The 14,345-nt window shown below is 39.1% G+C and overlaps 1 protein-coding gene and 1 long non-coding RNA gene across 2 annotated transcripts in view; both read right to left on the bottom strand.

Annotated features, from left to right (window-relative positions):
• Window positions 1–14,345, bottom strand: part of LOC134801192 (uncharacterized) — a 298,318-nt gene that overhangs the window by 27,305 nt on the left and 256,668 nt on the right. The gene's annotated exons all lie outside the window — the stretch shown is intronic.
• Window positions 1–14,345, bottom strand: part of LOC134801102 (lateral signaling target protein 2 homolog) — a 57,849-nt gene that overhangs the window by 23,205 nt on the left and 20,299 nt on the right. The window contains exon 2 of the mRNA XM_063773628.1: window positions 12,199–12,339. Within this exon, the coding sequence (XP_063629698.1) occupies window positions 12,199–12,339 (141 nt within the window). The remainder of the gene's footprint in view (window positions 1–12,198; window positions 12,340–14,345) is intronic.

The raw sequence follows: 14,345 nt of genomic DNA, 5'->3' as shown, positions 1-14,345 counted from the left end.
AAAGCCAAGACAAACTAAACTGAACCCTATTCAATAGAATTTAACGTTTATATTTGATTAACTTATTTAGTATTTCTCATAGTAGTGTAAATTTAATCCCGACCTCGGAACATTATTTAGGATATTCTCAATAATATTTGAAAGGTGGATACATAATAGGTAGTCAAAGGCAGAAAAAAAAAATCACAGCAATATTTTCCAAATACTTTTGTAAACTAGACCTGGCTGTGACACAGACACGATCTCGACGTCATAAAATTACATGACGTCACTTTAAAGAAATGATATTACTGTTGGCAGTGTAGTGATCGGAATTAAATGAAAAATAACAGTGAAAACATCATTTTTGGCTCTTTGACATTCCTAAATCTGGTGATTACTGCTCCGGCTGGCTCTACTTCTTAAAAGCCACTGTGCTAACATAATATTTGTCGAGAACAGATTCATACAACTCAAATTCATACTTCTACAAAAGGATAAAAAGACGTATTTCTAACGTAGAATGAAATATGCGTCAATAAACTGGATTTGCTAATAGACCGCGGGCCAGGAGCATATATCGTCAGTCATCGCCGCCCGGCTGATACTTTGTCAAATAATAGTTTAGATGCAATAGATGAAAAAAAAATTACATGTTCATGTGACCAGCTGACGTTTCTGCCACCGCGATACAACCGGCTGACGATTTTTTTTATTCACAATTGTATCTAAACTATCATCTGACAAAGTATCAAACAGGAGGCGATGACTAAATTTTTTTTTACGTGTTTCGGTGGCTGCCATTCCTTAACCCACCAACGGAGCGCCATCTGACGTCCACGAGCGTTCATAATACATAGCCGTTAACTACTATACGAGTTATCGCCCGGAAGGCGATTGGTCATGGAAATCTGTTCGTGGCTCGCAGTCTATAAGGAAAATGTCTCAAGAATTGCGTAGTGCATAAACATAAAACGCAGCGGGGATATGAGATGACGTATTTAGAAAAATACTTTGTTTTTAAACCTTGTGCAATTTTTTTGGCATAAGAAACGATTTTGTAAAATATGAAGAAATTTCCGAAGAAATCTATAATGGGACATCTTACACAAATCTACCTAGTCCCACACTAAGCTCAATAAGGCTTGTGTTGTGAGAAACTAATTTTTGCAACTATTTTCGTCACACGGGGTCTTGTACGGTCAGCCGCTGAGATAGTTAACCTTCATTCGCTGCATACAAACTTTATACTGCATACACGTTTCTTAATCAAAGGACTATGCGTCAAAATTGCCCCAAAACCAACAGAGTAGAGAGAGTTAGGTCATTAGATAGGTATTTCTCTGTACTTTATTTCGTTCTATGGGCACCAAGCGGAATTCCATTGCAGAGCTGAGTAATTGGTATTTTAGTCAAAATGTCGTCACCTTTATTACCTAGGCAATAGAGTCCACCGCCGGGCGAGCGCGGCAAATCATTCGGTGTGCTCGCCCGGCGGTGCGCGAACATCTACCCTGCAGCAATTAATTTACTTACTCAGTCTCTATTGCCTAAGTAATAAGGGTCACGACATTTTAGCTAAACTACCAATATCTCCGTTATGCAATGGAATTCCGCTTGGTGCCCATATAACAAAATGAAGTACATAGAAATACCTATCTAATGACCTTACTCTCATTTCTGTTGGCGTTGGGTCCAGGCTCCATACAAAGTTGCCCATGGTCCTTTGAACCTTTCATGAACAGAATAAAGTAGCATTTCTTTTGTTTCATTGCTTTTTAAGACAAACGAAATTCGTTCTAATTTACTTATACAACAAGGTTCAAAATTGGAAAATGTTCTATGGTGGGTCTTAGGAAGTTAAACGATAAAATGGCGGGCAGCTAGTCGTTATCTCTCCTACAGTACGGCTGCCTTACATTACGTACTTTTGCAACTAACAATACCTTAGCGAGTCTCAAAGTCTCAATTAAGTCACTTAAATTTGAATGAAATCCGTCGTAACCACAGAATAATTAATAGTACTACCGTACAGAAAAGACACTTCCTACAAAACCGAAGTTTGACAGCGATTCAGGGTCGAATCATGCTGTTCGTTTCTGACTTATGACACTATCCCTTTCGGCTATGTAAGGTTGTCAAAATTAAAGTCACTATCTTATCTGTGGTCGTGCACGCAAAGGGACGTCAAGTTGTGTCAACCCTAATAATTTTTCGGAGCAATGCTTAGCCGAACGGAGCCGAGTTTGCCCGAAGTCAGGATTGTCTCCCCACTGTCGTAACTTCAGCATGACGTCACAGACACTGACCTCCGCAGCAGCCGTTTAGTAACATCAATTCACGAGCCATTCAGTGGACCAAGGGTAACGAGGACTGTTGCAACTGCAACGCGTGCCATCTTTATGTTAATATGGGAATCTTTTTGGAAACCTTGCATTCCATAACTTACATCATGGAATGCAAGGTTTCCAACGTTTAAAATATATGTAACCAGCAGATTGGTCAAAATATCTTAACACCGCGCTCTAACGCTGAATTCAATTTGAATTGAACGCTGCACATCACCTTTGTCATAGGACGGACGGACACGCCATCGTTAGAGAATCGCACGACATCTATGCAATGCACCATTGTGTTCCTTAGAACAGCAGTTATTTGAAAATAAGTATATCTTAGTGACCATGGCAACGTGGTACAAGAAAACTATGCACATTGCACCGTAATTTTGAACTAACCGTCATCGCGTTGCAAATCGTAATCGAACTGAGATTCTGTCAATCTGTAGACATTCAGCCGCCGTGGGGTGAGGTGAGGTAATTCCATTCGGGGCGGGGTGGAGCGTGTCTTCGGTATGAAATACTATTACTTACCTATACTATATCTAATGTGGACAGTAGGTAAAAACACGACCGTATTATAAACAGCATATAAACAAACTTGTGAAAACAAGTCGTCAAATGGAAAATGCCATAAACTATCCGAATACATTACTATTATTAGATCGAAAAGCAAAACAAAACAGACTCTCTTTTGCATTTTATACATTAAAGGGTGATGTCACCAACGCTCGCCCGCACAAATTTCCATAAATGAAGCGAAAATACGCAAAACCGCTTATAGCTCAAGGACTACCGGATCCACTTAATAATAAATTCATACTTAGAATTAGAGAGGAAATTTACCTATTCTGACGTCTTACGTATAAGTACCTACATATTTCGCCAGATGTTAAGTACGTACCAGCATTCACATTTACAATAATATATGTTTCAAGTCTCTGCCATTTATTATTTATTTTTTAAACAATACTAAAGAGCTTCTCAATCAATAAGAATGGGTTATTGTTTTGTCACCTTCCGGCTGACAGATACTTCCGGCGCGTACCAATGAGTTTCCCGGAACTTAATCTGTACATAGCATCACTTAATATTGATAAGTTGCTTTTCAGTGTAGGAAACATCGTGAGGAAACTTGCATACATCTGCAAAGAGATTCACAAATGTATGTGAGGTTAGGGCCAAAGGCTGAGGGCTTGAGGTCACGGGCGTTTAGAACACGTAATTCTTTGGACATATTTTTGAGGAAGGGTCTTTACATTTTGATGATATTCCTGGTTGTTCGGTAGTAGTCAAGGAGTTCTACCAGTCAACCAAAAATATTAACACTCCGCCAAAAATGTGTTGAAAGAAATTAGTGGGAAGAAAATATTGACCATAAAATGACATTCAGGGTACTTAGGTATCATTCAAGATGTCGAAGCACTTCGTCGAAAATGTGTTCAAAGGAATAAGTGGGTAGAAAATTGACCCTGAGACGACATTCAGGCTACGTACGAAAGGTACCTAAGTAAGATATAATTTGGTAAGGTAATTTACTTCGACACACTTGAAAAACACCAACACTCAGTCCATAGTCGCATAAAAAATACAATATCTGTATCGTGACGTCACACCGACCTCCATGACCGTTTAAAACGAAAATACGCGAACCGCTTATGCTCAAGGATTACGAGATATCGCTTGCATCAATTGTTTATTTACATCGGAGGTCGAACGCTTGGTGATGACACATTAACACCATTCAAATGAAACGTGGTATGGAACGAAGTTATGTTATGAATATGTTCATCTTGTTTAATTCTTCTTCTACTGCTTAGAGCTCTTTCCCACTGAGACGTCCCGTTTTAGTAGTATACGTGCTAATATAGTAACATTCACACGAGCAATCTGTTTGCGGGATACTGCACGCATACTACAGAAAACGGGATCCTGCAGAAAACCGTACCCGCAAAAAACTGTACGTCAGTGGGAAAGAGCTCTAAGTTCTAAGAGACACAAACGGGTCTACCGCGATATCATTTCATTATTTTCACCTTAAATTCCGACGTTTCAGCTGAGTTGCACCAGCTCTGGTCACGTGTGTGGTGTGTGGTGGCTGTGGTGTGATGTGGTGGTTGTGTAATTAAATATGTGTACAAAACGCGAGAGTTTAAAGTGTTATACTGCTTAGTTGCCCAAGGGTCCGCATTTTAACTTTTTGGTGGCGGGACGACTCCGTATCACCATAAATCTCATCACTAGTGCCACTTAATTGCCACAAGTCTCCGATGTATGACCATAATTCTCCTCCTTTTGTAAATAATGTAGAAAAACGGAACAGATTGTATTTGATTTAAAAATGCAAAGTAAGTTAAATGTTTAATTATATGCCAGACGGACGTTGTTTATCATTTGGACATTAATGTCGCCACTCCTATTATATCGTTAGTGTTTCAAACACGCAATACCCAAGAGGTTATTGAAACGCCGATGGCGTTAGACTATTTGGGCACAATGAGATCGGAGTGGCGTCGTAACCTGCGGGAAGGCATGGCAAAGCACAACGAGCCCTGGTTGGACCAACTCAAGCAGAAACTAATTCGCAAAGCTGCTGGACCACTCCAAGATTCAAGACACATCTGTAATCGATGCGGCTAGAAATGCCGATCGGCCATTGGTCTATATACAGTCATCGCAGTCGATGTAGGCTGTAGACTACCTCCTCAAAATACCTCGGGAGTCGCTGCAACTATCATCTGCAAAGATGCTGTGGCCAATGATGATTGACTAGGGCTACTTGTGCGATGGACGATTGGTTAAGGTTTAAATGGTATAAATAAAGGAACGGCATTGGCGCACCGTTTATGCAGCAAAATGAATGACAAAAACTCGCAACGAACAAGACAAGACACTGTAGTTCCGGTGGTGTCGGTCCTTAACTCATAAGGTTCACGTTAAGACTAGTTTAGTTTTGAAGAACTTCTGTACTCCATAAATATTAACCATAGTAAAAACGTCTCGTATAATTTTGCGCACGTACACAATCTTCAAAGATTGCTGATCCGTCAAATGAGGAGGGCTTACGACAGATGGACAGAATCAGTTAACATGCTTTATTGATTAACTATCCTTACGCAGTAAGTTAAGTTGAGTAGTAAGGTAAGTTGTAATTTACTTACCTAAGAAACATTTAGGTACATACCTAGGTTTTGTCACATGGGACAAACCAGTCATTACTTAAAAACTGGGAACAAACAAGGTCACGTCCGGGCATAGCAATTAATTAATCCTGTTATACAATTTACATTTTGCAAGCACGAAAGTTAGGTTTTACCAGGTTTCCTTGTGGGAATTGGAAATACCAATTAGGCCCAAATAAAAAAAAATTGACTAGACTACACTCGCGTGCAAAAGTATTGCATCACTTTGCATTTTTTCGTCCGCACCCAATATATTTGTAAACTGGTTAATTTCGCTAAATTATTTTAATGTAATCATGTTCCTTGAAGTTTTAGCTTTACGAAAAGTAAAAAAACATGGAAACCGGCTGAGTATTTTTAAAATGATCGGCATTTTCCCGATTTGTGAGCGGTTTCACGTTATCACTCGCAATAGTTGCGCTACCCTTTACCCCTATAAAACGGGGGGTAGGGAAGGGGTTGTTATCAGTCACTTATTAGAAGTCGATCGTTACATATCTCCGCGTATTTTCCCGAGAAAAAAACCCGGAAAAATGGAAACCACTGAAGCTGAAGTCCGCCAAATCGTCCAGCCCCTGCATGCGGGGCGTAGCCAACGTTCAGTAGCTGCCGAGCTGAATTTAAGCCAATCTGCAGTTTGCAGAGTTTACCAGAGGTTCCAGGAGACTGGATCCTTTACTTCAAGACCAAGAAGGGGCCGCAGAAAGTGTACATCAGAGAGGGATGACCGCTTCTTTGTCACAACATCTCTCCGAGATCAACACCAGGCATGCATTGCCACCCAGCAGCGTCTGCGTGAGGTACGAGGAGTGGCTGCCAGTGAGTGGATAATAAGAAGAAGACTTAAGAAAGCGAACTTGATACCCAGGAGGCCCGCAGCGGGGCCCAAATTGCTGGCGCGACACCGTACAGCCTAAAGAGAGTTTGCTGAAAATCACAAGGACTGGACCATTGAGCAATAAACCCCAGTTCTCTTCTTGAAAGAGTGCAGAATGTGCTTGAATGGATGTGACCGAAGAGGAAGAGTCTACAGAAGGCCAGAAGAACAGTTCGCTCAATGTTACTTCTCCGAAAGGGTCGCCTATGGCGGTGGATCCGTAATGTTCTGGGGCGGCATTTCCTACGAGGGGCGGACAGAGCTGGTTTTCGTGCCTGGCGGGAGCCGTGACAGTGGATTGACCTCTGCCAAGTACATCACTGATATCCTGGAGGAACATGTTGTTCCTTATGCCGGTATTTTTGATGAGGGGTTCATTCTAATGCAGGATAATGTCCCGTGTCATACCGCTAGGGTCACCGCAGCCTACCTTCTCGAAGTGGGCATCGACACCATGGACTGGCCAGCGATGAGCCCGGACCTTAACCCCATTGAACACGTGTGGGACTACCTAAAAAGGAGGGTTCGGAAGCGGAATCCTGCCCTGGTCAATGTTGAGGAGCTGAAGGGAGTCTTGCTGGAGGAGTGGGACGCTTACGCTCACAAAATTAATTAGGTCTATGAAAAACCACTTGGTTTGTGAAAGGAGGGCTGTGGGTGGCAATACCAAGTATTAATTTAATAATAATAATCGATCTGGTATTTAAAAAATGACTTTTATTCTTAAGTTTCCTGATTTATTTTTGGAGCACTATGCGACTACTTTCAGTTTTCTGATTTTTTTTAAGTCTTCAGTTTCGAAATTTCTTTCAATTTATCATTTTTCTAATGCGTTACATTATAAGCTTTCAGTTGATACCAAAATTTTCAGAATCGGGTATAGAATTACAAAGATATTGGGTGCGAACGAAAACATGCAAAGTGATGCAATACTTTTGCACGCGAGTGTAGAGGTGTATAGTTGGTTAAGTTCGAGCTGTTTCCCACTGACGTCCAGTTTTTTGCGGGTACGGTTTTTTTGCAGGATCCAGTTTTCTGTAGTATGCATGCAGGATCCCGCAAACAGAATCCTCGTGTGAAAGTTACTATATTAGCACCTATACTACTAAAACGGGATCCTGCAAAAAACCGTACCCGCAAAATACTGGACGTCAGTGGGAAACAGCTCTTCAAGTATTATCAAACTGCACTCGGGACTTAATCGCGTATTTAAGTTTTAAAATGTACCTCCACAGACAGATAGAGTAACATCCCTAGTGCGCAAAACATTCAAACTGATAAACAAGACCAAGTGCGGGTAGTTCGAAAAACTCGCGCGGCTATTAGAAGATGTTGATGTCAACTTGAGCCAATCTTCCCCGAGACCACGGGGACAACGCCGTCCTCGAAACGTCGGAGGTAAATTTTAAAACTTAAATACGCGATTAAGTCCCGAGTGCAGTTTGATAATGTTTAATAATCGTGAAAGTTTAAATCAGAGCTCTTCAAGTAGCTATATTAAAAAAGTTTTTTTTAAACCAACACAAACTTTATGCCATTATTTGTGTATATGTCCAATAACTATTATATAGGTAGCTATTTTAGTATTTTTAACGACTTAACAAATGTAATGACCTTTAAAAACCATTTTCTTCAATCAATAAGTCAACAATTTTATAATTTCATACGACCTGACCAACTAAGCCCATTTACTTCATGCGTATTCCAAAATCGATATGTAGTTACTTTAATTCAACCTTGCCCGTCCTTCTGCCTAATCAACGAATGAAACTTTTTAGGGCTCTGTCTGAAAAAGAAAACCTGATACCTATACTCAAGAGTATTAAAAACAGGTCACTTGGTTTAGACATTTCCATATAAAGTTTCCTGTCGCTATTTTATATGTTTGTATGTAAATCTGTCTGTTACCTCTTAAAACTGCTGAACCGCAATTGAGATGCAATTCGGAAGATAGATTCATAGATTCATTTTAGTCCCGGGAAAGGATATTGGACAGTTTTCATTGCTGAAAAATATTATTTTACGCAAGATCCAATGATCATTTGACCGAAATCACGGGTAGAAACTAGTACTACTTTGAAAAAAATCTCGTATCTCACATATACTCAAAGTTAAAACTCAGTAGGAAACTCTGTATGCATCATACTCATACTCATTTATTGTTAATATTCTTAAAATATAACATGTCAACATCCATACATTTATATCGTTCATCATTGGAAATAGTAAAAAAATATATGTTTAGGATTAAAATTACAATAAAATCGTTACGTCCAATAAATTAAAATTACAATTTAAACCAATATTATGTGTCCGTTAATTAGTTAACAAATTTTCCCTTTGATTGACAAAACAGGATAAGAGGTTTTTTTTTTAAAGTATAGTCACGAAATGTAAGTTCTCAGTTGGTGGAGTTTCAAGAATACAATTACTTTAATAACTCTTTTGTGTAAGTAATGCGTGACCCAGTGATGAAAAGTAGTTATTAAATGACACATTGTATTGTGAACAGTCATAATATGCTGGTTCATTCATAGATTTATTAAGGAAAAAACATGGGCATGAAAAACAACAATGAGCTGTTTTTCAACAAATTTCAATAAAATGTTTTTAAATTACTTAAGTTACCATGTATGTACATTTGTATAAACAGTCACAGTTATAAATATACATTGACAAAGGAAGAAAAATATAACGACTTACGCTCTTGTCAATAAAGGCTCCGTCACACAGGCGCGTTTTGCGGGCGGCACGTGAGCGGGGCGCGCCGCTTTTACATTAAAACGCTCACGCCGCGCTCACGCCCTGCCCGGAAAACGCTCCTGTGTGACGGAACATTAAAGTTCGTCTCTCATATTGATGTCCCTTTGCCCGGGTCGATATTTTTGACTTTGACAGTACTGGAAATAGATGGAGTTTTTTTCTGTAGCTAAAGAGTATACAATAGATGCTCATAAAAATAGATGACATTGCTGTTAGTAATCATCATGTACTTGCATACAAATCCCTACTGGCCAAGTAGCCAGTAATAAGTTTTTTGCCAAAAAATTAATTCTTGATACAAGCTGTTATTGTTATCATGTGGACTGTACTTTTCTTTCAAAGGGCAACTAATACTCATCGAAACAATTCTAATAAACCTTCACAATTAGGGGCCCATTTCTCGAACGATATTAGTCTAATATCGTCAGGTGACAAGCAAAAGTCACTTAGTACTATCAAAAAATTTAAGTAACAATGCACTTTATTACACTTGTAACACGGTTCATTGTCCAATAAGTTCAATGGTGTTAGTTAGTGACTTTTGCTTGTCGCCCGACGATATAATTAGTGTGTTGTCATGGCAATCCATACGATTTGACAGTTCGTGGACTAATAATATTAGTCTAATATCGTTCGAGAAATGGGGCCTAGGTTGCATTGTTTTATCACAGAGTTCCTATGGCCACCTCCGGTGTCCATCGACAGATCAGCTCGACGGTACCATAATATCGCATTGTCACCCAACTTACATAAATATATTATGCATGTGAAGTTCCAGCTCAATCGAATAATGGGACGTGAGTCTAATTTAGCATGCAAGACTTGACCCGAAGAAACATTGCAAGCTAAATAAAAAATCGTAAAATCATTAGTGTACTCGAGGAACTAAAAACGGTGAAAAATAGAGATACTACTCCTAAAAATACGTGTGATACCTCATTAGATTCGTCATGATGCCTAGAACAATGTATTCGAAGCGTGTATTAGCACACAAAAAATATCAAGGAAAATAATAGGGAGTAGTATCTCTAATTTTCACCGTTTTCCAGTTCCTCGAGTACACTACATATGCTACGATAAAATCTAGACTGCACTTGAAACAGTTCCAAACAGATATTTCTTCATCACAAGTCTTGGTAGCAAAATTATACTTTTCCGCTCACGTCATAGCCTGATAAGCCATCATGCAAGGTAATCTCTATGGTAAACAAAGTATTTACATAGTTCTGTTGAAGTTATTTATATATTATTTTTTGTTATACAAAAATATTTTTTAAATGATAAGCTACAAGTTGCCATGCAGATTCATGCAGTCAAGAATTCAACTAGTCCAGAGCTGACTATTATAACTCCTTATCAACCGTCCCAGTTAAACGGCAGACAGAAAGATGTTTTTGCAATCAATACTGTATGTATACTAGTTAGCTTTCATTCACAAGGTATGTAAATGGAATAAAATCAAAATCAAATCCAATGGAAAATCATGTTTAAATTAAACTGATCAAGCACGTTGAGTATCAAAACGAAGGGTTACTATGTTTTATTTCGCATATTGACCAACAGAAATTACCCATAATACTTAGTCAGCAGCAAAACAATTAGTATTGGTATCCTTTATAACGTAACTCGGTATTATGACTCATAAAACGTAAATTACTCATTCAATTGCATAATAGATGTAATCATAGCATTTTGCACTCTTTATGCTTCAAGGAATCTTATAGTAGTCGGGACGTCAAAATATGCACGTTTTCGCAGGTTAATTTATTCTTTATTTTCCTCACATACCTACCTATGTTCAGAATTAGTTTTTGGTCTATCCTCTTTAATGAGTAGGAGCAAGATTTTACAAGTGATGGGTCGAAAACGAAACGACCTAATGGGCATATTGGATTAAGCGTAAATTCTCTAGTTTCTGTTTAGTTTTGATAGCTCTAACCGTTAAACTATTATCCATCTCTGTACGCATATGATGGTCGTTCTTGTCTACGTGATAGCATGATAGAACGGTGTCCGTCACTTTCAATCCCGTGGGGTTAAACAGTGACGATTATTTTATCACGTGGATAAAACCATCCATAATACGCCTGCTGGTTAACACACTGGCCGACTTATAGGATTTTTCTTCATATTCTTCATAACCTTTGTTAAAGCAAGGTTAAACGAGTGCAAGAGGAACAAATACTTCCTCTTGCGTATTTGCATGATACGCAATACGCACATCACCGTTGCAAGGCTCAAGCCTTCATTTGTTTCCATTTAGGATAATCTGGCTGCCGACTTTAGAAAGGGACCTGATAAAAACTAGCGTCAGTGTGTAGGTCCCAGCCAAGTGAAATAGTAGCAAAGTTACAATGATTTTACGGTTTTACTTATGAATGCTTAGATAAATGTTACGTACAGAAAGTGTCCCAACTTAAGTACCCAAGTCACCATATTAGTTCTGTAGAAAGTAGATACTTATGTTAGGAGACCCGCTGTACAACGCAAAGTACGTAAAGCGAACAAAATTGGGTGTGACGATGCATGTATAACGATCAAAAGAACGTCGACCCAAGACAGACGGCCCATCAAATTGGTCTGAACTCTCGAAAGACGCTGAGGTTTCCAACCTCGCTAAAAACCGGGACAAATATGCGGAGTTGACAACCTTCACTAGCTGGAGAGGCGCAGAAGCAGAAGTCCCCAATCTTTTCTACTAGAGGGCCACGGTCATGCCTTTTGCTCTACTGCTTACATTTGCAGACCGGATTGTAGTGCCTTTAGCTCTCTCGCTTCCTTTCCGTGGGCGCTTACATCGGACCCTGTACTTTAACTTTTTGAACGCCAAACGGCGCATCCATTTGCCGTGCCCGTGCCACTGACGACACGGGGGTAAAATTTAGTTTTGTGAATAAATAATGCCGACCTAAAAGTGGAGTGTTTTTCAGTAGATTTTCATCAAAAAACGATCGACGTCAAATGCCGTCTTTGGCGTCGTTGTCACGATTTTGCGTTGACATCAATTGCCGTCTGTGGCGTTCAAAACGTTAAGGACTTAAGGATAAGGAGTCAATCTTACCTGAGCATGCCTCAGCTGGTTGACGAGTGTGGAGCACCTCTCCGGATCCTTCCGGCCGTCGAACGAATCCAGCTCCGCAGCGACCATGTTGAGGGCATCGTCGGCGAAGAAGAACTGTGCAAGCAGCGACCGGTCGTCCCTCTGGAAAATGATCAAGAACATTATAGCTATATCGCGGTTCATGCCGTTCATGGTTCATCTTAGTATGAAAGATTTGGGATCATTATTTTCAAAGACCGTCCGATTATCTCAGAAGGTAATATATTCAGGGTATACATAAGTATTTCTGGTTTACACTGCTAGCAAGATCACAAAATAGGTATAGCATATAACTCACTCAACTCTATAAATTTAATGATTAACAATGTAAGGCACCGTTTTATTTTAGGAGGATAGGAGTAAATGAAAGAAAATATTTATTTTCAGGCAACTATTGACCCATAGATACCTTAAACTAGCATACATATTATTATAAAATATATCTTAAAACTAAAAACACACAATTATGCCTGTGATGCAGTTCGCGACCCCGCAGTGTCAGGAAGCCGGCCGCGGAACCGCCGGAACTTGACACTCTGCCAAAACTCCTCCTTGGTGAAGGTCGCTAGATGTACAGTCGGAACGCTCACACACAGATTACACAGATTAAAGACACAGATTTTTCTCTATTAAGCAGCCAAAGTTCAAAGAATGCTTTTATCATGTACAGTATTCTGTTGAAACGCTGTGATGAGGAGCGGAATGATAACACAATACAATTCCTTTTTTCCAAGACTTGACAATAAAGCTATTGAAATAAATCGTTTACAAAAACCCTAAGGTCCTATACTGTTAAAATAATAATTAGCTCCCAAATTTTCCTGCAGAATATGAGGTGGAAAGGATCTAAAGGTTCTAATAGTAAAGACATGAAACCAGTCGAGTGTGGAGACCTTGATCGCCATTCACTAGACGCCTTCGGTGACTCACTAATATACGCGTAACTTTGGACATGTTTTGATGCAGTCTTTATCGGGGCAGTATGATAACCAAAATAAAAATATGTAAGCTATCATAAGATACAATGCTGATATGCAATAACGATTATGAGTATGAGTATTTTGGTTATCAACCTTTTTTTTAATTTATTCATAAGCCATAAATTGTACGTGTACATGTTGATGTTAGGCAATACAGTGAGAATCAATACAATTTTACCCAGTGGGTGTAGGCTACATATTTACTTACATACCTACTTATTAACTAACCGTTTATATTATAATATTCACTTAAGCTGTAGGGGCATAACTCAATGACAATTTTTAAAGTGCTGTCACAAATTTCAAGTCATTGAGTGACTTAATTTCTACGGGCAACGTATTAAACACCTAATACTAACCATAGAAAGTTAGCTAAAAACTGCTGTATTTGTGTGTGTTCCAGTCTTCATTGTTGCATACCATCAGCGTGTAGCTTACGTGTCTTGTTCTTGGGTACATCTTAAGCTTAGTGGGATTTTTGCCTCAAGAGCAGAATAAGGTAAACTTTACATACAACAATGAATATTCAATATTCATTAACATAACGCGGGAATCCCTGTAGGTAGAGAACGTAAGGTATAAGGGCGTTGATTTTTCCTTATTGGCTACAGGCTACCTGTAAAAGGGAACAAGGCAACCTTTATTCGCTTTTCTGTATGTTTAGTTTTAGCGTTTCCGCGGCATTTATGCATATTTTGTCGAATACGTGTTCTGAATTATATGTCAAATAAATCCAATAGAGTTCAAATAAATAAAAACAGAATACCTACCGAGCAGATACTTATCGTAATCACCTTTCTGACATTTGAACTACACTTAACCCATTACAATGCGTGCCAAATACAATATACCTACAGTCAGCAACAGAAGTATCTAAGCAGGCGAGGTGTTAAAAATGATTTGGGTAATACAACTTTAGTATTAGGAAGTCAGAGCGTGTGTAGATAATTTTTACTCGCTCATCCGCTTACCTAGTTACTTCTATTGTTGACTAAAACAATTACAACAATTTTCGGTGGTTCATCGTCATAGTCTTTGCACACAGGTATATTCGAATCTCTTCTGAGAATTTTAATAACAACTCTCAGCTCTCAGAAGAACTGAGAGGTCTCAGTTCTTCTTAGAACG

This window comes from Cydia splendana, chromosome 21, assembly GCF_910591565.1.
Source record: "Cydia splendana chromosome 21, ilCydSple1.2, whole genome shotgun sequence".
Taxonomy (NCBI): domain Eukaryota; kingdom Metazoa; phylum Arthropoda; class Insecta; order Lepidoptera; family Tortricidae; genus Cydia; species Cydia splendana.
The sequence above is the reverse complement of the archived record's forward strand: the minus strand, read 5'-3'. Positions and strand labels throughout refer to the sequence as shown.